The following is a 21,048-nucleotide window of genomic DNA, read 5'->3' as shown; positions in this document are numbered from 1 at the left end:
TCTAGCATTCCGAACTGGGACGAAGGCGATCCACCAAGCACTCCGCATACACTATGGGTGTCGATCCCACCTCTCAGCACGTGCGGTCACTGCTCTACACCTTCTGCAGCTCAATGGCCGACCTCTGGCCAGCAACTCTGGTCAGACCTTACACCGCCAACCACCGACGCGGGCACGAGACTTGGACGGAGTGCTGCGCTGCGAGACAATGTGCTCAACGGTCAGGTTTCATAAGTTTTTGGCCCAAGCAAGCGCAACGGTAGAATCAAATGACTGCCGGGAATCCATACCTCCAAGCCATCCTACCAGCACAGTCTCCGTACACAGAGCGAAGCTAGGCCTTTGGTCGAGACTAAAATCGGTGCTGGCAAGGATCCTTCGCCCACTTGCACAGGGGATCAGGAACCAGCCCAAGTCCTAGACAAGGTCCAGGGGCTCTTACTGCTAATTGGACATGCTGGGAGCAGACTTTAACCCTCGGCGTTCACCAATCATGGCGCCGTTGTGCTTGCAACCCCCAAGGTTTCTCCAGAAACCTGCAAGATGCGAAGGTCCTGTCGCAAACTGCCAAACTGTCTTGAGGCCTTTCTTCTTTTTGCAGCATCAGCACCAGCGACCATACAGCCGTCCCGCCGTGTTGCACCATGCTGAACCTTGAGCTGTGTGATACTTCGTCGTCGCCCTCAATAAAGTTCCCGCTCTTGCCCTGATTTGGGCTGTCACTCGCTACATTCAAATCTTATCCTTTCCTTTCCTTTCCTTTCCATCCCCCTTCCTTTCCTGCTGCAGCTGCAGCGTGGTGTTCGCCGCTCCTTCACTGGCTGCTTCTGTGGTCTGACCCTTTCCGCGACGATAAAGACAGAAACACAGGCGTGCAATGGAAAGCTGCGCTATATGAATACGTTGCCGCTGTCCACTTACACCCATTTGTCTAACCTGTCACAGTCCCGATCTCGAGGGACCATCCGCATGAAAGCAGGCACGGGTAGTTGCAGATACAACCGGGTGACTCTCTGCTAAATCCAGGTGGTCGGCTCTGGGTCGTTCTGGGCAGACCATTGGCAGTTGGAACTCTACGAGGGCAGCTTGCGACAAGTACCACCAGAGGAAACGATTAGCCCAAAAACGTATTTACAGCACCCATAAAATAGCCTTTCCGGTCGGAAATCAGCAACAATGGAAACGCAAACAGCCGCCAGGCCGTCCATGCACGGGAAGACGGGCTCGTCGGGTTCAATAAAGTACAGTCTCCCAGGATCGCCTACACTCACAAATCCAGACATGATATTGCCCGACTACGACGACCCGATGTCCCCCGACCGATCCAGCTCGCCCTTGACTATGTGGAAGAATAGCCAGTTCGACTTGAATAATGGACATATGTACAATACGGGTTCAGCCACTCCAACCACGCCAATCATTTACGGAAATGGCACAATGTTGTCAGATATTGGCGAGGTTACCGAGGCGGAGAGTACAATTGGCCCTGCCAAATCAAGGATCAACTACCACAACAACTTTGCGGTAAAGCACCCGTCCAATGCCTTTGCATACGAGGCAATGAAGAAAAAGAAACCGGATCAAAGAGCACGGGATCGCGAACGGCGTCTCTCACTGGAATCGGGCAGCACAATAACAAATGGCGATCAACCTGGGAGACTTCTCGATTTTGATGATTCTGTCAGTGTGGATGATAGCAACTTTCAGGGCGACGACGAAGACAGCGTCGCCGAGTCCTATATATTTGAGGACAATGGAGGCAGCCGGACCCCGCCTGCACGGGAATTCGCAAAAGGCATTGGGCCCGATGCGGAGGAGCGGTACTCAACAGCATTGAGCCGTAGAGCAGAGCAAATTCTTGCCAATGCTAAGCGGAGGTTGACGGTAAGTAAAGATTGTTTTCAGCTCGTAGTGGGCCTCAGGCGGCAGGTTTTGTTGGTGTGAGGAGAAAATAGCTGACATTCACAAAGACCATGGAAGGCAATTTGCATCGCGCTCGCTCGTCGTTGTCTGTCGATTCGGGCTCGGAGCCTTCTCCGCCATTCTCAAGGCCGGGAACCGCAATACATCGAGGCCCTGAAGTGGCACTTGCCAAATCATTCCTAGGCCATAATCGGATCTCTAGCGAAAACAACATCCAAAGTGAATTTAAGCCTGCTACACTATCTCCAAGGTCTTCAAGTGCACTAGGTGTAACAGGAAGTTACAGGCAACTCTTGCTCAGTTCTCGAAGCGTGGACTACAAGCGGGACAGCCCGCAACTCGACAAGCCTCTGGGGAACCCAGTCTATGGAAATACAACATTTTCCAAGAGTAAAACATCACTGCACGATAGCAAGTATACCTTCGAACCTCTAAGTGAGGATGAAGCTGCGAAAGTTACAACGACACCACGACAAAGTCTTGAAAATGCAAAATTAAATACTTTCTTAAGCCCCACGTTTGGCTCATTTGACGACAAAGGTTTGAGGCGATCCGCTTCGACTGCTCAGATGAAGGACATCAAAGACACCATGCAAGAGCTGAAAGGACGGTTGTCGAGTCTGAGGGATCAAGCTCGTGCAGATAGCATGAAACGACGGAGTATGCAAAGTTTACGCAACTCCAGCCCGTTCACACATGCAAGGGAGTTTAGCGAAGACAGCACGACGGAATATGTGGGCGGAAAGAGCATGAAAGAGATCAGGAAGTGGAACGATGGAGTGGAAAGTTTGCACGAGAGCGACATTGGCGAAAAGCTTGAAGAAGAAATCGATGACAACGTTTCGATCATCAGCGGGTCAATCTACTCTCAACAAACAGCTTCACCCCGTACGAGTCCAACTCAAGAGGATGAAGCATCTAGCAGGACTCCAACGGATGCGAGCTCGCTGATTCAAGTTGCTGATATCGGGCAAGGCCTAGATGACCAGGATGATATGAAGACCGAGGATGGATATATCGATGACGATGATCATTCCGAATTTCAGGATATCGTTAGTGAAAGCGGCGAGTCAGATTATCATGACACTGTACAGAACCAACTTTCCCACGAAGACCGAGAGGATGCATTTGATTATGAGCACTTTTTCCTGCATAGCGCAATGGGAAGCATGAGCCAGAAGAAGTTGAGAAAAAGAGCCAGCCAGGACAGCTTTAGCTCTGAGGACTCGGCAGAGACGACCAGAGGCCCAACAACGAACGGCGAATATCGACGACAGAGTAGAAGAGGAAGCAATGCTTCCTTGTCTTCCGTGGACTCGTTCCTTACTGCCACTGAAGGTAGAACCACTCGAGCAGACAACGACATTATGGAGTACTTTCCAGAGCAGGTGATCATGCAGATGGACGCACTACCAGAAAGGGCGGGCTCACACACACCAGATACGGCACAACGCGCAACGTTTGACCTGGGCAGACCCAGTTCCAACTTGGATCATGCTCAACCTCGTGCCTCGATCGTTCAGCGACCATCTAGCAGTGCCGCAACCTTCACCCACCGGCCATCGGTATCATCAATGGGATCGACCGGTACAAACAGGAGTTTCCCCTTAATCAACAAACCCAAAGTCTCGAACGGTATCCTGACGCCGCGCGACTCACCAGATCAAGGGTTGAAGAAGATATCGGAATCCCTCATGAGCGACGCAGCAAGCATATGCGAAAGTGCCAATCTTGGCGAAAAACCCATTGGTATGCTTGCAAAAGAAGACCAAATTTTGGTCGAACGACTTGTTGCCAGCTTGGGCAAATGCGTGCTCGGCTTGACTGAGAACGGACGTGCAAGCACTGAAGCCCGGCAGTTTAGAAGAAGAATCGAGACTGCCAGGCAAACATTAGAAGGGCTTGATCGAACCATATAATATTCAATGTCTAATTTGAGGATACAGTACAGTGGGCTTAGCTTGTTTGACAACAGCGCTATGTGCTGATGTGATCAGTTCATGGTGCCTCTACACACTCTCCTTCAACCATTTCCTTCATCGTCAAAATTTCGCAGCAACCTACGATGACCACGAATCAACACGACCGCTTTTCCGGGAAGAAGAGCGATTTTTACAACATTCTATTTCATTGAGTTCCTAACACTCTGGGGTTTACGGACACCAATAACATGGTTGCATTCGTAACATAATGGTGGCAATACAACTGGGGGAATCACCTTACCGATGTACTTACTATGATACCCTGAGTTTCGGGGGAGTTTAGTTACAAACTTCTCCCCTCGTTTCTTTTACCTTCTTCGGCCAATTTGGGCATATTTATTTTCAATTCAACAAATTCAAGACTGCGCTTTACACGGCAGGAGTGGTGTTATTTTTAGGACTTCGTCTCGATTTGAGAAGAGGATACCGACGCCTTGATCAAGCAGGTCGAAGGTGACTTAATTTAGTGTCATGATAGTGTTTAGCAGACAACCTGGAACACTAGACAATGTTGTATACATAAACGTTTGATTAGCTTGTTGAGGGATAACAGGAAACTTGCATGACAACATTTCATAATCGGCTGAGATTGGTAGCATGTGGCATGGTTTATAGTTTGGTGTGAAATTAATGGGTCAATTCCAGTCACACTGAGTTGTCTCCACCAGTTTTTAGCAGAACCCATGTCAAAGCTGCACAATAATAAGATCTTCCCGTCTAGATCTCCACGATCTGCCAAGACTAATGCTTCAGGGATAAAATAATGAGATCGGCCGCTCCTGGAGATTGACATGTCAGAAATCAGTAATGAACTTGTCGATTGGGGACATGTGTACGCGATTAGTCAATAGTGCGATGCGTGGCTTGATGTCAATGACGTAGATGGTCTAAGTCAACCCGTCATGACACTAGGCTAACAACAAACCCCTTGAACGCAGATATAACTCTTTACGGAAGCGCTTTTGGCGACTTCGGGTATGACTGCATAGGTCAGTTGTACATATCAATGTGATTTGATTAGTATCTCAGGATTCATTTAATCGCGACATTGGACGAGAACGCACCTCATGGCCGAGGACGAGCAAAATGGACGGAAGTCCCACGATGGGCGGAAGCGCGTGCTCATTGTTGGTGCCGGAGCTGCTGGGTAAGTCGCAACGTAATCTAAAGAGAGAGAAACGCAATTGACGCTCTTGTAGTATGTCTACGGCACATCATCTTTCTCAGCATCCCGAGATGTTTGATGTAACACTCATTGATGCCGTGGATTATTGTGGCGGGCAGGCTTTCTCTATTCCTATAAACAAGGAGCGCTATGGAGCATCATGGTGCAACCAAGGTGTGCAGGGTGGCTCTTACATCTTCCACCATACCCTCACCATGTTCAACAGACAGGGCTACCATGCGGATCCTGTCAAGCTGCATGTTTCTTTCGGCAAAGACAAAATATTTTGGTCCAACGTGTTTCCGACGGAGATCCTCGTTAAACACCAGAAGGAGGTGTATCGTTTTGACAAGGTGCTCAAGTTCATGCGCTGGTTCGAGGTCTTCTTCATGCTTCTTCCCTTGAGACTGGTCTTGAAGATGTTTCTTTTCTCTGAGGAATTTATTAACATAATCGCACTCCCTATGACAGCACTCTTCCTTGGCACTGGCAATGCAACGCCCGAGGTTCCTACTGTTATGCTCGAACGTCTATGCACCGCTCCGACTTACGGCATGTGGTATCCCACCGACCCAAATACAGTTGTGAATAATAAACCACCCATGGTCGTCTTCCCGAAATTCTCAGAGTTTTACAGCACTTGGAAGGAGGATCTACTCTCGAGAGGCGTCACCGTTCGTCTCTCCACCGAGCTGAGTGGAATTGTGCAGCGAAACAAGCGTGGCGTTATTGTCAGGCTGAAGCCGAGGACTCCCCAGCCAGATCATCATAACCCTGTTCTCGGAGACCCGGACGCGCCCGAGCACGAGGAGTACTACGACGAGCTAGTTCTTTGCTGTCTTGCAGATACAGCAAAGAGGGTCCTTGGCAGCACTGCGACCTGGAGAGAGAAGAAGGTTCTTGGCTCCGCCAAATTCAGCGACGACATCACCATCACTCATAACGATTCTGACTACATGAAGAAACACTACGAGAACTTTTACCGCGAGGACCTTGCCGTTACCGAAACCAGAGGACGGGATGAAACCTCGCGGCTCAATTTCGCTGCCCAGGACTTCCGTCCCATGTACTACATAAAGATGTACCCCGAGGACCGCTCAAAGCTGGAAATGTGTTTCGACACCACCAACTATCAGAGTCAATTCCCGGAGAATGTTCCCTTTGAGCAGCACGTCTTCCAAACCATTTTTTTGAACAAGGACCGGGACAGCAAGCTGTGGACTGACCACGAGATTCGTGAGGATAAGATCATCCGTAAGGACTGGTGGCATCAGCTATGCCACAGCTATACACACTACCTCTTTGTCGTCCCTTGGATGATGTTCCTCCAGGCCAAGAACCACACGCGCTTCGCGGCCGCGTGGACGCTAGTCAACGCCCATGAGACCGCAATCATGTCTGGAATCGCCGCTGCCGTTGACCTCGGCGCCGAATATCCTGAAGACCTCGAGCATGATAAGTACGCATTCTTGTGCTTCAGGCTTTACTATCTGCTCGCCTATGGAAAATGGTACCGCCGCAACTTCACGAGGGGCAAAAAAGCACCTACCACTCAGCTTGCAAAGGACGGTGCTTCTTGGCCCTCTGGTCTTTATGGTAGTGTGTACAAGGGTCCTGGTGTCGCTAAGCAAGAGAGACAGACGTGGAGGGAGGACATGAAGAAGGGTGAGAGTACTGGCAATCTTGCTGAGGGTAATGCCCCGGGCCGTAGTCAGCCATAATTTATGGCCATTTGATCGCGGACTAGGTGCTGTGTGATTTGAAGACGAGACAAGGATTACAGTGCATCGCGACAACAAGTAAAAGAACCGCGTTCGTTAGAACACTACATTTTAGCTCGGGTGCTTCGTGGGGGTGATCTGCGAAATCGTGCCTATAGGGGCTAGGTTAGTTAAATAGGATCGTCCCACATTTGTTAATCTTATCTGATGCTTCCAAGCATTCGGGTCATTTGGTGATCATCAAAGGATGGGGCAACGATATTGGTGTTGACCACTTTCTTTTGTCTTCAGCTCGCGGGATCATTTTATGTCGTTATGGCTGCTCTAAAAAGCTCGCCCTTGAACGATGCGTCTGTCATGAGGCCGACCGGTATATATCTGCCCAAGGCATCTTCATCCGTGGCATCACGAAGCGCGCGACAGGGCCGGGCATGCTCCTTGCTGATTGGTGTTATTGCCGTTTGGACACTTCACTTCCTCTGCACCGGAGACATCACTTCCGCGCTATTGATCACCAGTGGTGCGGCTCAATCAATTCATAACGACCAAAAACCCGCTTCGGCCAGCGGCAATTTTCGCTGGTCCGATGTTGGGCCAAGTAGGACATTGCAGTATACACCCTGCTTCGGATCTTATCAATGCGCGCGCCTATCTGTTCCGTTGAACTGGAATGCTTCAATAGAGGAACAGGAAGCAAGCCCAAGGGCAGCCATTGCGATTATCAAATTGCCCGCGAAGGTGCCAGTAACAGATTCCCGGTACGGCGGGCCCATCCTGATGAACCCAGGCGGGCCTGGCGAGTCAGGGGTCTATCAAGTCGCCTTTGAGGGACAGCATCTTCAGACCGTTGTTGACAGTCATATAGATCCGCTAGAGGATACAACTTCAAGTGCCGAGTCTGGAAAATATTTCGATGTCATTGGCTTCGACCCGCGCGGAGTGAATAATACGACCCCCAGGCTGCGGTGCTTCCCAGATGCCTTTAACCAGCAGGCTTGGCTGCTGCGATATCTTGACTTTGGTCTCTTGTGGTCTAGCGAAAGTGTCGTTGGGTACGAGTGGGCACGGGCTTCTGCCCTAGGAGCGAGCTGCGCGCGTGAGGAGGCGGATGGAGGAATTTTGCGCTATGCGAACACCGCACAGGTAGCCGGCGATATGGTGCAAATTGTTGAGAAGGAAGGCGAATGGAGGGCTGCTGAGGCCGCGAGGATCCTCGAGAAACTTGACATCAGGGATGAGGGTCTTGATGAGATCATGGAGCGCACTGCTTATCGTGCAGGCCAGGAGAAGCTCCAATATTGGGGAAAGAGCTACGGAACAGTCATCGGTGCGACGGTCTCTGCTTTATATCCGGAGCGAGTCAAAAGAGTAATCCTTGACGGTGTCGTGGATCCGGCCGACCACTACTCAGGCGGCTGGCTGACACAACTTCTCGATTCCGACAAGATTGTATCCAAATTTAGTGAGTACTGCTTCGAAGCCGGTCCGGAGAAATGCCCACTCTACATAGGTTTCTCGCCGTCTGATATCGAGTCCCGCTTTACGTCGATCTTGCTCTCGCTCAAAAAGAACCCCATCCCCGTCATGCTTCCACCATCCAGTGTCAAGAACTCAGGACCGGAATTGGTGACCTATGGCGACGCACATCTGTACCTGCTCAGCTCGATGTATTTCACATTTTCGACAACAGAGATGTTCTGGGACATGCTGATAGCCCTGGAAAGTCGTGATACGACGTCTCCAACACTGCTCGATCTGGTCGCACAGAAACAGGCAAGACTGAGTCCGGCCGAATGTGATGGTGGCGACGACGTTGAGGTGCCTTATCCCTGCGTACCATACAACTCCATGCTCGGCCCCAACCAGGTCATTGGCTGCATGGATACGGGCGGCTCTACAAACATGACGCAAGATGGCTACAAGGAGTATCTGGCCCTTCTGGAGGCGCAGAGCCGGTGGATTAGCCCTAGTTGGGCACGCAATAAGTTAGGTTGTCTAGGGTATGCGGTACAGCCTGCATGGAGACCAGACCTGACCTTTGAAACACAAAAGTGGGACAATACTTCACACCCACTCCTGATCATCAGTAACACGCACGATCCTGTTACCCCTATTAGAAACGGGCGCAGGGTGTCTACTATATTCCCCGGCAGCGTGGTATTACAACAGGATTCTGAAGGACATTGTTCCCATTCCAACCCATCCTTCTGTACGGCGCGGTCGATCCGGGAGTACTTTCAAACCGGGGAGTTGCCGCGAGAAGGCACCGTATGCCAGCCTGAGGTCAAGCCTTTCGTGGGATGCATAAAGGAAGGAGGATGTGATTTCGAAAAAGTAGAAGAGCAGAGGTTGTGGGAGAGCTTGGTGGATATGGCTGATCCATTCGGATTGAGGAGAAAGAATGTCACGACAAAGGCGTCGACACATTTTGAGGCATGGTCTCATCTCGTCAGCCATAAAGGTCTACATACCTAAGCACGTCTCATTAAGATACTTACACTAACTAGAAACTTATCCGGTATACTCGATATTATTTTATTTCATCGAGTAACCCCGTAGCAGTTCTAAGCGTCGCGCCGAATCCGACGGTCTCTTTTTCTAGTTGAGATAAACTTAAAGCTGTGTGTTGCCAGTGACCGCGCCAACCACCGGAGTTGCGTAGTAAATCCCCCAAAAAAGGATCCATGCTTTATACAAAACCATTCAAGAAATAATCGCAAGATCGTGACTCAGAAGTCACAGACTAACAGAGTGCATATGCCCAGGCGATGTTGACGTCATTTTTATATTGTGCTGCTTGCAGTATAGTTTAGAACCCATACTCTTCTTCGCTAATTACATATTTTCTGGGCCCATCATTGATGCAAGGGTGAGCACAACCCAATGCGGTGCTCCATGCTCATTCTTCAAGGGTGTCCAGTGCGTTGCGAAGTTCTCGTCGCCCCTGAAAACAGCACTCCGCCGTGTTTGTAGTCGAATTTCTGTGCTGATTGGGTAGCCGGACTTTATGGCCTTCTTTACAGGTGTCTTGAAGTCTGCTTGATGTGTGTTCAGCTGGTACTGCTTGAAGAACTTGAAAATATCCTGTCCCACAGATGGGTGACTGCCAGGGATCCCTGTGCCTTGGGTCGGAAGAAGTGAGTCTGTTATTTCGGACGAGTAGTAACCAATCACGAAAGTGTCTGCACGAATGACGATATACTTCGAATAGGCACTGTAAAATTCCGTGATCTGCGTTCTGAGGTCTTGCCCCTCTATTCGATTGAGCAGTTTGCGCTCCATGCCCGTATTTTCGTCAGGGAGAGGCGGCTTGTTATGTTTATCTGAGCTGAATATGCTGAATAGTGTCTTTTTCTTGAGTTTATTGACGTGTTGTCCCTGTCGGGACAACTCTTTTGTCGTCGTTTCTTCATTAGACTCGGAAAGCACCCGCATGACATCGGTGTTGGAGTGGATTGCAGTTGAGCAGTTGATCTGCGCACCCAAAAAGAAAGCAATCTTTCCAGTAGCATCGCGTAGGGGTGCTATGTGGTGGTCTTAGAATTCTACCGGTAAGCGCGCCAGAGCGATTGAGTGACTTACCCATATATAAGAGGTTCCAGAAAGGCGCACCGTCTTTCTTGTAATTCAGCAGCAACTCAACCGTTTCTCTTCCTTCGACTAGAGCCTCTTTGATGCGCCGCACAGCTGCACGATCCGTCTGAGGCCCTTGTAGAAACCGACAGTTCCGGGGTATGATTTCTGATCTGCTGTATCCAGTGACCTGAACGAACCCGTCCGAGGCGTACACGACGGGATTATCAGCTATTCTGGAGATTTCGGTCATGGTCAGTGAGGTTTCTCCCCTCTTGTGTCATGGCACTGCTTACCCCGGATTCGAAAAACAAAAACAGTCTCCCAAGCCTTGATATTTGCGACGATTATTTGATAAGGACTTTGCAGTGTCCATAGCCACTTGGTATCGCACAAATCGTGGGTAGATATCGGTGAATACCAAATGCTCAATCTTTTCTTGCATGGGTTCGAATAGTGCTTCCATAGCTGGTAGCCCATCTTTGACTAGGGACTTCATATTAGAATGGACTTCGTCCACAATCTCACCAGAAATATTGATCTGGCGCTGCGATTGACCTGAAATGAAACTTTGGTGGATAACCGCCAGAATGCCGGCAAGATTGTTGACGTTCGTACGATAATTTTCGACCTATATTCACGCGCCAAAATTAATGTCTGGATGATTAAGGTAAAGGGCATGAGACAGGCGACAAACCATGTGCAAGAATTCCACATTCTCACTGCAGAGCTGATTTTGACAGTACTTAAGAAGCTGGTGAGATGTCGCTGGGTTGTGCAGCACGACTTGAAAGATAGACTGACTAAAGAAGTCAAGAGGCCTATTGGACCCTTCGCTTGGCCTCGAGCTAATATGACTTGGGTCTGAGGCATCTTGACTGCTCGTCGCCTTTTCTCTCGATGACCCAGAGCGATCTGATATACCCACACCAGAATCGTTTTTCCGGTAAAATATGGCTTGGTGGTTGACTGCTTGACCTGTTTCAGATTTGTATATTCTCTCTTGTTGTGAGGAGTAGCTTGGAGCCTTGCCCTTCGTTGGAGACAGCCCGGTGTTCTCGAATTTGTGTATCCGGTCGAGGGCGGGTGTTTTCGTCTGTCCGGATTCCTCCTCAACCAGGTAGTAATGCTCGTCCGGTCGCGTAGTATCATCAGCCCGTCCAAGAGGAGACATGACCCGTAATGGAGCAACGTCACTATTTCGAATGACAGTAGGTGGTTTTGCAGTAGAGCCATCAGAACTACCAACCTCATCTGGATGCTCGGATATGTAAGCCTTCATGGTTGTGGCTGATACGCCAAAAAAGCTATCCGGACTAGGCAATTCGCTCAATTCGGCGAATTCGTCGTCGATTATGTATCTACGTGACCGCGATACTGGTGGAGGTGTTGCTGAACGACTTTCAGTCACAGTAGATAACCGTGAAGTCTGATCTTGGTGCATATCGCCTAGAGCTTGGTTTCCTTTTTTTATAAAGGAACTCATCTCTCGAGCCGAATAATTATCGCGTAGTTGATCTCCGTGCAATATCTTCTCGCTAGCTGTAGACCCTTCTCCGTGAACCCTATTCCAACCTCCAGAGAATGGTCTGCTAGGAGGCTCGTCATCTGCAACGACTTGATTCGCTGCTTCAATTTCGTCTTTGCAGTCCTTCTGGAATGGAAGAGCTTCCGGATCTGGCTTGCGCTCATAGTGGTCTGGCATAGGCCAAGAAACCTCTTTGTGTACGTCGTCGGTGTTACTGCCAGTCATATTAGATGAGCAATACGGCCACGGCAGAATTCCATGTACCTACCTGAAATCTGTGTCGAACTCGGGAGTTTCATGGAAAGGGTGTATGCCGCGCGGCTTTGGCATAGCGGAAAGACTCCCGGGCCTTTGCATTTCACCTTGACTAGCGAGAGAATACTTTTCTTTCCTTTCTCGAGGAGTGAAGCATGTCACTGACTCCATCATTTTCGGTTTTTCTGGAGTAGAATAACGACTTGAGCGAGAGTCGCTGCTATAAGGACGACGCAGCGGCACACTCGCCAATGTAGCTTTAGCGGCCTCAAGACCAGAGCTGTATCGTCCGGGCAGATGTGGCTGTATTACCTTATTAACGTCAAATTTGGAATAGCCATATTGATGGTCATGGGAAGGACGTCGAATTCTTGAATCAGGAATGGGAACATTGTCACGGCTCCGCATAGCTAAAGTAAAAATCTCGAAGTTAACATGAATAAATCTCGCCTCGTGGAGGGTGGATCACCACACTGCATACGTCTAAACACTAAATCCCTAGAATCCAAACTATTTTAACGGGACTCGAGACGTTATTATAGTGAACGACTGGATCGAGGGTTGAGCAAACGAAGCTACGTGCCCACCAAACACGTTGTGGCTTGGTGGATTCATCTCGGTGCTGCTCAAATTTGCGTGGAAATACCCCAAATCCCGAGGTACTGCGCAAATGATCAACTCACAATGACGTTTGAAGGTGTTGAGCTGGGGGTATTTCCATGGCTCATAGCGCCTTTTTTTTATACCCTAGTCGTGATTGACGCTCATTTGTTAAAATTTAAAGAGGTCGACCGATTAGCTAGCTCGGCCACCATCAACGGTCTTTAGTCAATCACTGGTGACAGTCAAGAGGTATCGATCGGCTGCCATGCGTCTCGATCATCTCACGCCAGATAGGCTTGGGAAGGTTTGCCCGTCTCCAGTAAAATCCTTGGTAGGAGGATCGGTCGATGACTCGCACATACACCCTCCTTGCGTGCAAAAGCTTGAATGAAACATTTGCATCTGTTCCTAGAGATATCAATCGAATGCGTAGAAACAAACAGAAGATACAATTTCTCCTTGTTGAAGGACAGCTGCCGAATTGTGCAAGACGGTTAAAACCGAATCACTATATTTGTTGCCTTTGTGGGGAGGTCGACCCGATATATAACATAAGTCGCCAAGCCGGTTGTTTAACAACTGCAATGGCGGATGAACTGCCGAGACTCGTACACTCGGGTTTCCTTATAGGCACGCTGGATATACGAATTTCTTCGTTGGTTTGGCTCAATTGGGATAATATGTGTATCACCTCCGGGTTTACAGACAATACAGACGATTAGCCTCGCTTCGTACTATATAGAACGGCGAGGGAATGGTCCTGAACATTTGAACTTCAGAGTCCTGACGCCGTGATTCAAGCGTCAAGATGAAGACCTCGATCGCTGTATCGGCGCTAGTTCTAGCTTGCCAGACACTGGCTCAAACGCCAACCGGCTTCACGCCAAGCGTTGCTGCCCACCTGGATGTTATCTTTGGCTCCAAGGTTGTGAACCCCCCAGGAACGCCACTGAGCAAGTCGGGTAAGGAAGTACCGGTAATCTCAACTTCGTGAGGCGGCGTTGACGATTGCTAGACACGTCTCGGCAGCCAACCATCGGCACGACTATCCAGCTGAATGGGACATACTACATTTGGATGATGATTGGTTTGTTCTGTAACAATGCCGTTGCTACTTTGTTTGACTGACAGATAATAGATCTCGACGCGTATGTTCGCCGAAGTTTTATAAGATTCGTATTTAGAGGGGGGGCAGTTGACGACGAGACTAACATATATCCATCCTAGCTCAACGAACTTTGCGAATCCAAAGGCCGGCCAGCCTGCAACCTATCTACATACCGTGCTTCGCGATTTGAAGCCATCGAGCCAGAAGACAGCCAGTGGTGTGTACGTCCTCAGTACGACCGCGACAGGGCCTGTATCATGGTTTGTAAGTCTCCCGATCGAAAATGATTGATCACTTGCTAACCCCAAACCCAACATAGGCGCCGGCGCCCCCAGCGGAGTCACCCCCACATCCTCATCGCTATACCAACTTGCTTTGGGAGCAGCCAGCTAATTGGGTCATCTCGCAAGATGCGAACAACCAATTACAAAACAAGAGAAGTGGGTTTAATGTTACGGACTTCCAGAGAGCGGCCGGACTCAAGGACCCTGTCTTTGCGAACTACTTCAACGTTACTGGCTGAGGGCATGACTGCTTTGAGGCGTAGATACAAATGTCTATTACTACATAGTATAAACAAGCCGCTTGTCACAATTGGTATCAAATGGGTTAAACTACAAACCACTAAGATTTAGACCTTACACGCTGAGGATGTCTACTTCATGCATTGCGGCACAAGCCCAAACAGAGGGATGATATTCACGAAGCCTCGTGCGTTGTTGTAATGTGTTTGCCTTTTTTTCTTTGCTTTTCTGCTTTCTATCCCCAGATTGCAAGCACAGTCGAGGAAAACCACCTGCGAACAACTCAACTTTCAAGCATGCGCTGGCAATGACCATTCTTGTCAAGCAACTGATCTGCAGGTACGGGTACACCGCTTAAGGCAAGGTACCTGCCCCACCTCCACAGCGAAGCACTCGATTTATCCATACCATTTCGAGCAATCTGGTAACGCCGATAGCTTGCAGGCAACCACCTACCTCATCCTAATCAAATCCTGCTTATCTTCACTCAATTAACATTATATCATTACAAGATTTGCGACTAGTCCAACAGGAACCAGGAACTGAGGCTCATGGTTGTTTCTCGGATCTGCACTAGATGCCGTCGGTCTCGTCTCAACCCAAAATCTCAGGTCGACAGACCATGGATAGCTGGTCGAAGCACTACATCCCTGCGGGATGCCTACGGATAAGTACAGATGTCGCTGAGTTGCCACCCGAGGGCCTTACAGTTTGGACCCGGGGTTGTTGGCATTTCTTTGACCGCGACGATGAATTCATCATCGACCATGGCCGCTACCTTCCCCGTGACATCCAGGAAGCCTTTCTGAATTCACCAACTCTAGCTCCGTTCTCCGGCTTATTCAATGCGGGATGGATTCAGCTTTCGTTCCAAAACAGCATTATCAGAGTTTACATTTATCCTCATGATGTCGACCGGCAAGCTATCACGCGCCCTGGCGATGCGAGGTTGCTCAAGACCCTTTCATCACTGCTTAAACAGCTTGATTATTCCCCTATCACGTGGAGCGGATCAACAAGTTCACTTCCATGGAACTGTCCAGCTTCAAACTTGGAAGGAACACATGCTGACGATGATGATTGCTCTCTTCTGGAACGATTCAACGACCTCCCGTCACCGGATCCACAACTCGATCTGGTGACACCGAACTCTTTCAACGCGATTGCTATGCAAGGCATACTTGATAGCAAATTGCCCGGCTTACGCACAACACTCTACGCTCATCAAAGACGTTCGGCTGCTGTTATGCTGCAGCGGGAGGTAGAGCCTGGCCGAGTTGTTGATCCTCGACTTAGGTACGCTATAGACCAGCACAAGCAACCATGGTATTTTGATGCAGAAACCGGGCTGGTTCTGAGAGAACCTCGTTTATATGACGGAGCCTCGGGCGGTATCCTCGCTGAAGAAATGGGTACAGGCAAGACATTGATATGCCTGGCCGTTATTCTAGCTACAAAGCATCTGCCTACAGAGGCACCTGATGCCTTGACGGTTGAGGTGCCGAGCAGGCCCAGAGTCGGCTCTTTGATCGATATGGCAGCAGCTACTATCAACAAATACTCATTTCCTTGGAAAGCATTTCTTGCCACAACACCGTCTGAACCGGGAGAATTCATCAAAGGTTGCGTCAGAGCTCTGCAATCGTCCAAGAATCGCGCTTACTACGAACTCAGAAATGCGCTTATTGAGACAAGAAAAGGCGGTCGAACTGAAGCTCCTAGACCCTCAGCCAAGATCTACCTCAGCAGCACCAGTATCATTATCGTTCCTAATAATCTGGTGACACAATGGCAGCAGGAGATTGCCAAGCATACTTCTGGTCTAAAAGTCCTCACTATGACCGACAACTATGTGTCAATACCTCCAACATCAGTTCTCTTAGATTATGACATCATTTTGATATCTCAATCATGTTTCGAGACCAATGAAAGATCACGTACGATCCCAAGTCGTTGGGCGGCTACAACACACTGTCCACTGGACTACATACGCTTCAAAAGGTGTATTATCGACGAAGGACACAGATTGGGATCCACAAGAGGATCTGCTTGGAAGACTGATCTGATGAGAGGACTGGAAAGATTGCAGGTTGCAGCCAGGTGGGTAGTAACCGGCACTCCGTCTCGTGGACTTTATGGAGTGGTTAGCGATGAAGACACTCGACAGAATGGCCGGAATGAGCTTCAGTCGCATGAGGCAAACGCAATTGATAACCAGGAGCGCGAAGATCTACTCCGAATTGGTAGCATCGCCTCCAAGTTCTTAAAAGTCAGGCCCTGGTCGAATACCCGGGCGGAAACTGGTGACACGCCTGCAGACTGGAGAGTCTATGTTATGCAACCAAGACATTACCGGAAAAGTAGTGGAAGAAAAGACTGCTTGAAAGCGACTCTAGAGTCTCTGATCATCCGTAATCGTCTTTCGGACGTCTCCAACCACCTGCCACCTGTGGACGAAAGAATCGTATTGTTAGATGGCTCATATCAGGACAAGCTATCACTAAATTTATTCTCGATGATGATTGTTTTCAACTCCGTTCAATCTGAACGAACTGATCAAGACTATTTCTTCCATCCACGGCAGCGTAAAGCGCTCGATCAACTCGTGAACAACCTGAAGCAAGCAAGCTTCTTCGGCGGCGTTTTTTATTCCGCTGGGGAAATTGAGACATCGCTAAAAACTGCACAAGACTTTTTGGAAGAAAAGAAAGTCCCCATAAGCTCAAAAGATTACGAGCTCATCGTAGCAGCTATGGAATTCGGCAGGCTTGCTGCAGAAAACAGACTCAAAGCGGCGAGCAACAGATTTCACGCTGTACCCCTCTACCTGGAGCATTTTCCTGGAGGTGACGGGAAACACTGGTCTCTAGATGACGTAGACACCAACGAGCAGGGGCCAGTGTGTACAGATGCAGGTTTGATACACCAACTACAGAAGTTTCTCAATCCTTGCATGGATGCACCGACTTCACTCAATCGCATCATCGAGAATGGAGAGCTTGCATTGCAAGGAGATATTGCGAGACAACAGGCTGCCGAATATGCAGTTGAAGCGGAAGGCCAACAAAGCGCCTCAGACATGCAATCCTCGTCTTTGGCTGGTAACACTACACAAGGTATAGACCACCATATCATTCAGAAAACAAACATACCATCCGAGCAGGCGATTACGGATGCGTTGGCAGACACTGCTGCTACAACTTCTGATGTCGACATTGCTGTACCATTAGCTCGAACCCGCATTATCTCGACCGTCTCTGCAAAGCTATCATACCTAGTTGATGCAATTGTTAAATATCAGGACGAGGAGCAAATCATTGTATTTTACGAGAATGATAACGTGGCGTGGTACTTAGCAGGGGTGCTGGAGATTGTGAGTCAGCATTGCTTGAATCATCTTGACGTTACTAAATTTCCCTCCAGCTTCAAATACAGCACCTAATTTACACAAGAAAGGGGCTAGATGCAACCCGTCGGGCACAATACGTCAGCACATTCACCCACAATCCTAAATTCAGGGTCTTGTTGATGGACATCAGTCAAGCCGCCTTTGGTCTTGACATGCGCAGTGCTTCCCGTATATATTTCATTAGCCCCGTGTTGAACCCTCAAGTTGAGGCACAGGCTATCGGAAGAGCCCGCCGTATCAGTCAAAAGAAGCCTGTCACAGTCGAAACACTAGTCCTGCGGGACAGCATTGAGGAGTTCATGGTAGAGCGTCGCAAAACCATGACTCAAGCTGAACATCGCAAAGTGAAGAGCATTCTCGACGATAAACTGATGCATGACTGGATCCTGAACGCGAAGATCATACCGATGCCCGAAGTCGGAGATGACAACGTCGCTCAGACGGCCAGGCTTAAGGTGCCACAATATGTCTTTGGCCGAGGCTTCGGACGAGAGTCACATCCGGATGCGGATCTTGTTATGGAAAGCCCGACCGCTAGACTGAAGGAGAGGGAAGCGGCAACAGGGCCGAGTACTAATTGCTTGCCAGTCCCGCAGAAACTCGGCGGTCTGAAGAGATCTCGCACTTCAACACCTGCACCTGGAACTGGGCCGACGGAGTATGTCGATCCAGATGCCGATCATGGACCCAAGGTAAAGAAGAGAAGTCGCGTTGCTTTCACGGATGACTCCTGATCAGCTTGAATCCTGATGTCCAAAGTCACCAATTCGAAAGTGGCACGGAAATATTGCATGTACAATATAATCACACCTCGAGCAGGATGTGTCACGACTGCTCTGATGGGGTGTACATAGTCTGATAAATACCCGATGGCGTTGATTTCTTCGATTACTAAGCTGCTAAGTTACAAGTCTATGTCTGGTCACAGATGCCCAAGCAACGGGTGGAGATATACAAAAAAAAAAAAAAAGAATTCCAATTCATACTAGGGTAGTACCAAAAACCAACCAGGGAAACGCCAAAAAAGTGAATGCTGCTCGGGCCTGATGCTTCAAGGCTCACCGTGCGCTTTTTATAATGCAGAACCTCATAATTCATGACCGGATTCTTCTTCTTCTTCCTCTCCTTCGTCTCTTACACCTCGTTGCTAGGGTATCCGACCTTGGTGGTGGGGCCAAACTCCTCCTTGATACTCCTGGCGCTGACGAACCGCGTCAGGAAGTTCATGCTGCCGGCCTTGTCGTTGGTGCCGCTGGCGCGGGCGCCGCCGAAGGGCTGCTGCCCGACGACGGCGCCGGTGCTCTTGCAGTTGATGTAGAAGTTGCCGGCGCTGTTGCGCAGGGCGTTCTCGGCCAGGACGACGGCGTTGCGGTCGGCGGCGAAGACGGCACCCGTGAGGCCGTACTCGCCGGTGGAGTCGACGAGCTTGCAGGCGTCGGCCCAGGAGGTCGTGGCGTCATCGTAGACGTAGGCGACCAGGACGGGGCCGAAGAGCTCCGTGGTGAAGAGCTTGTGGTCGGGGGTCTTGGCCTCGTAGACGGTGGGGTGGATGAAGTAGCCCTTGCTGTCGTCGTGCTTGCCGCCGACCAGGAGGGTGAGCTCGGGGTCTTTCTTGGCCGCATCAATAACGCCCGACAGCTTGTTGAAGCTAGGGCGGTGGATGACGGGGCCGATAAAGTGCTCGGCGGCCGAGGGCTCGCCGATCTTGAGGGCCTCGACCTCGGCGACCATCTTCTTCTTGAACTCGGGCCAGACGGACTTGGGCACGTACAGGCGGCTGGTGGCGCTGCACTTCTGACCCTGGTACTCAAAGGCGCCGCGGACTGTCTGGATCGCGGCGTTGTCGATATCGGCGCTGGGGTGGATCAAGTGGAAGTTCTTGCCGCCGGTCTCGCCCACAATGCGCGGGTAGCTCTTGTAGCGACCCTCGGCGGTACCTTGGCCGATGGCGCCGTAGAGCTTGCGGAAGACGCCCGTGCTACCGGTATAGTGGAGGGCGGCGAACTCCTTGTGTGCGAGGACCGTCTTGGTGACCTCCTCGGGAGGACCAGGTACGAACTGGATGACATCCTTGGGGAGGCCAGCTTCAATAAGGATCTGGTAGAGCAGCCAGTTGGAGGCAATGGCAGAGTCGGAAGGCTTCCAGACGACCACGTTACCGAGAAGGGCAGGGGCTCCAGGAAGGTTGCCAGCGATAGCTGTGAAGTTGAAGGGGGAAACGGCGTAGACGAAACCCTCCAGCGGTCTGTACTCGACCCGGTTCCAGACGCCCTGGGCGTGGTGTTGGGGTTGCTGTGCGTACATCTCCTCGGCGAAAGAGACGTTGAAGCGGAGGAAATCGCACAGCTCGGCGGCGGCGTCGATCTCAGCCTGCCACGCGTTCTTGCCTTGGCCGACCATGGTGGCGGCCATGATCTGGTAGCGGTACTTGGTGGAGATGAGATCGGCGGCCTTGAGGAAGACAGCAGCGCGGTCGGCAAAGGGCAGGGCAGCCCAGCCCTCTCTGGCGGCAAGAGCAGACTCGATGGCTTGGTTGACATGTTCGGGGGTTGCGAGAGAGTAGGTTGCGACGGCCTGAGAGTGGTTGGAAGGGTTGAACTGCTGCGAGGTCTGAGAAGTCCGGACCTGTTGTCATTTGTTAGTCTCGATCTTCCCCAAGGGTTGTCGGTATAACGGTGTTGGCTCATCTTACCTCCTTGCCGCCAACGACGAGTGGAATTTCAAGAGGAAGCTTCTGCTGGAAGTTCTCGTACGCGGCGTAGAGCGCTTGCCGTTGCTCTGAACCTTTGGTATAGTGATGCTACTCCACAGTCAGCTCCTGGTATCTGTGGGAGTTAGCAAACGAGGAAAGCTCGACATACGTTGGGCTCGTTGAGCACTTTGGGAACCTTGAAAGCGGCCAGGTTGGACATCTTGCTGGTGGTGCTGAGTGTCCTCCTGGCAGCGAACGACGTCTGTAGAGACGCAGCCCGGGTGGCGGCACCGCGAACGCTCGACGGTGCGCCCGCCTGGAAGACGCGAGAGAGCGGCATCGACACGCTTCCTCTTCGAACGGCGGCCATCTCGAAAACCTCAGGTGCAATAAATTACTTTCTGGTCCGAAGTAGTACTTGCACTGTAGCGGGTCTGCTTCAGTCGTCCTTCCCAATATCCCTCGATGGACTGGGACTATATTGGCTTTCGAGGATGTGTATAAGTCGTCTTCTTTTCGCCAATTGAATGAGAATCTGTCCGCAGCTATGCACAAGAAAATACGT

At 50.3% G+C, this 21,048-nt stretch overlaps 7 protein-coding genes across 7 annotated transcripts; 5 read left to right on the top strand and 2 right to left on the bottom strand.

Moving 5' to 3' along the window:
* Positions 1 to 1,176: 1,176 nt before the first annotated feature.
* BKA67DRAFT_538399 (uncharacterized protein) lies at positions 1,177 to 3,842 on the top strand (the record flags this gene model as incomplete). Its single annotated transcript, XM_046100458.1, has 2 exons — positions 1,177 to 1,884; positions 1,971 to 3,842. 2 exons carry the CDS (start codon positions 1,177 to 1,179, stop codon positions 3,840 to 3,842), a joined length of 2,580 nt encoding a protein of 859 aa, XP_045954863.1.
* A 725-nt stretch (positions 3,843 to 4,567) lies between these two features.
* Positions 4,568 to 7,016, top strand: BKA67DRAFT_627445 (uncharacterized protein). Its single transcript, XM_046105560.1, has 2 exons — positions 4,568 to 5,052; positions 5,105 to 7,016. Exons 1-2 carry the CDS (start codon positions 4,973 to 4,975, stop codon positions 6,789 to 6,791), a joined length of 1,767 nt encoding a protein of 588 aa, XP_045954862.1. The 5' UTR covers positions 4,568 to 4,972; the 3' UTR covers positions 6,792 to 7,016.
* Positions 7,017 to 7,021: 5 nt separating this feature from the next.
* On the top strand, positions 7,022 to 9,383 carry BKA67DRAFT_574575 (TAP-like protein-domain-containing protein). The gene is made up of 2 exons (XM_046103432.1): positions 7,022 to 8,253; positions 8,302 to 9,383. The coding sequence occupies exons 1-2, from the start codon at positions 7,107 to 7,109 to the stop codon at positions 9,264 to 9,266; spliced, it is 2,112 nt and encodes a 703-aa protein (XP_045954861.1). The 5' UTR covers positions 7,022 to 7,106; the 3' UTR covers positions 9,267 to 9,383.
* A 243-nt stretch (positions 9,384 to 9,626) lies between these two features.
* On the bottom strand, positions 9,627 to 12,222 carry BKA67DRAFT_661335 (uncharacterized protein; the record flags this gene model as incomplete). The annotated part of the gene is made up of 5 exons (XM_046107788.1): positions 9,627 to 10,315; positions 10,374 to 10,600; positions 10,661 to 10,995; positions 11,062 to 12,106; positions 12,161 to 12,222. The coding sequence occupies 5 exons, from the start codon at positions 12,220 to 12,222 to the stop codon at positions 9,627 to 9,629; spliced, it is 2,358 nt and encodes a 785-aa protein (XP_045954860.1).
* Positions 12,223 to 13,160: 938 nt separating this feature from the next.
* Positions 13,161 to 14,453, top strand: BKA67DRAFT_361134 (phosphatidylethanolamine-binding protein). Its single transcript, XM_046096424.1, has 5 exons — positions 13,161 to 13,712; positions 13,766 to 13,837; positions 13,889 to 13,898; positions 13,978 to 14,122; positions 14,178 to 14,453. Exons 1-5 carry the CDS (start codon positions 13,559 to 13,561, stop codon positions 14,379 to 14,381), a joined length of 585 nt encoding a protein of 194 aa, XP_045954859.1. The 5' UTR covers positions 13,161 to 13,558; the 3' UTR covers positions 14,382 to 14,453.
* A 380-nt stretch (positions 14,454 to 14,833) lies between these two features.
* BKA67DRAFT_574567 (P-loop containing nucleoside triphosphate hydrolase protein) lies at positions 14,834 to 18,715 on the top strand. The gene is made up of 2 exons (XM_046103431.1): positions 14,834 to 17,755; positions 17,806 to 18,715. The coding sequence occupies exons 1-2, from the start codon at positions 14,960 to 14,962 to the stop codon at positions 18,523 to 18,525; spliced, it is 3,516 nt and encodes a 1,171-aa protein (XP_045954858.1). The 5' UTR covers positions 14,834 to 14,959; the 3' UTR covers positions 18,526 to 18,715.
* A 210-nt stretch (positions 18,716 to 18,925) lies between these two features.
* BKA67DRAFT_522772 (aldehyde dehydrogenase) lies at positions 18,926 to 20,823 on the bottom strand (the record flags this gene model as incomplete). Its single annotated transcript, XM_046098411.1, has 3 exons — positions 18,926 to 20,416; positions 20,484 to 20,591; positions 20,653 to 20,823. 3 exons carry the CDS (start codon positions 20,821 to 20,823, stop codon positions 18,926 to 18,928), a joined length of 1,770 nt encoding a protein of 589 aa, XP_045954857.1.
* Between the last annotated feature and the right edge of the window lie 225 nt (positions 20,824 to 21,048).

This window comes from Truncatella angustata (genome assembly GCF_020726525.1).
Source record: "Truncatella angustata strain MPI-SDFR-AT-0073 chromosome Unknown BKA67scaffold_7, whole genome shotgun sequence".
NCBI classification, from domain to species: domain Eukaryota; kingdom Fungi; phylum Ascomycota; class Sordariomycetes; order Amphisphaeriales; family Sporocadaceae; genus Truncatella; species Truncatella angustata.
The sequence above is the reverse complement of the archived record's forward strand: the minus strand, read 5'-3'. Positions and strand labels throughout refer to the sequence as shown.

Excerpts from the sequence above, each read along its gene's own strand:
- BKA67DRAFT_627445 (XM_046105560.1), top strand. The coding sequence starts at position 4,973 with ATGGCCGAGGACGAGCAAAATGGACGGAAGTCCCACGATGGGCGGAAG. Across the intron at positions 5,053-5,104 it reads GTTGGTGCCGGAGCTGCTGG|TATGTCTACGGCACATCATC; the intron begins GTAAGTCGCAAC and ends ACGCTCTTGTAG.
- BKA67DRAFT_574575 (XM_046103432.1), top strand. The coding sequence starts at position 7,107 with ATGGCTGCTCTAAAAAGCTCGCCCTTGAACGATGCGTCTGTCATGAGG. Across the intron at positions 8,254-8,301 it reads CAAGATTGTATCCAAATTTA|GTTTCTCGCCGTCTGATATC; the intron begins GTGAGTACTGCT and ends CACTCTACATAG.
- BKA67DRAFT_361134 (XM_046096424.1), top strand. The coding sequence starts at position 13,559 with ATGAAGACCTCGATCGCTGTATCGGCGCTAGTTCTAGCTTGCCAGACA. Across the intron at positions 13,713-13,765 it reads AACGCCACTGAGCAAGTCGG|ACACGTCTCGGCAGCCAACC; the intron begins GTAAGGAAGTAC and ends GACGATTGCTAG. Across the intron at positions 14,123-14,177 it reads CAGGGCCTGTATCATGGTTT|GCGCCGGCGCCCCCAGCGGA; the intron begins GTAAGTCTCCCG and ends AACCCAACATAG.
- BKA67DRAFT_574567 (XM_046103431.1), top strand. The coding sequence starts at position 14,960 with ATGCCGTCGGTCTCGTCTCAACCCAAAATCTCAGGTCGACAGACCATG. Across the intron at positions 17,756-17,805 it reads TAGCAGGGGTGCTGGAGATT|CTTCAAATACAGCACCTAAT; the intron begins GTGAGTCAGCAT and ends ATTTCCCTCCAG.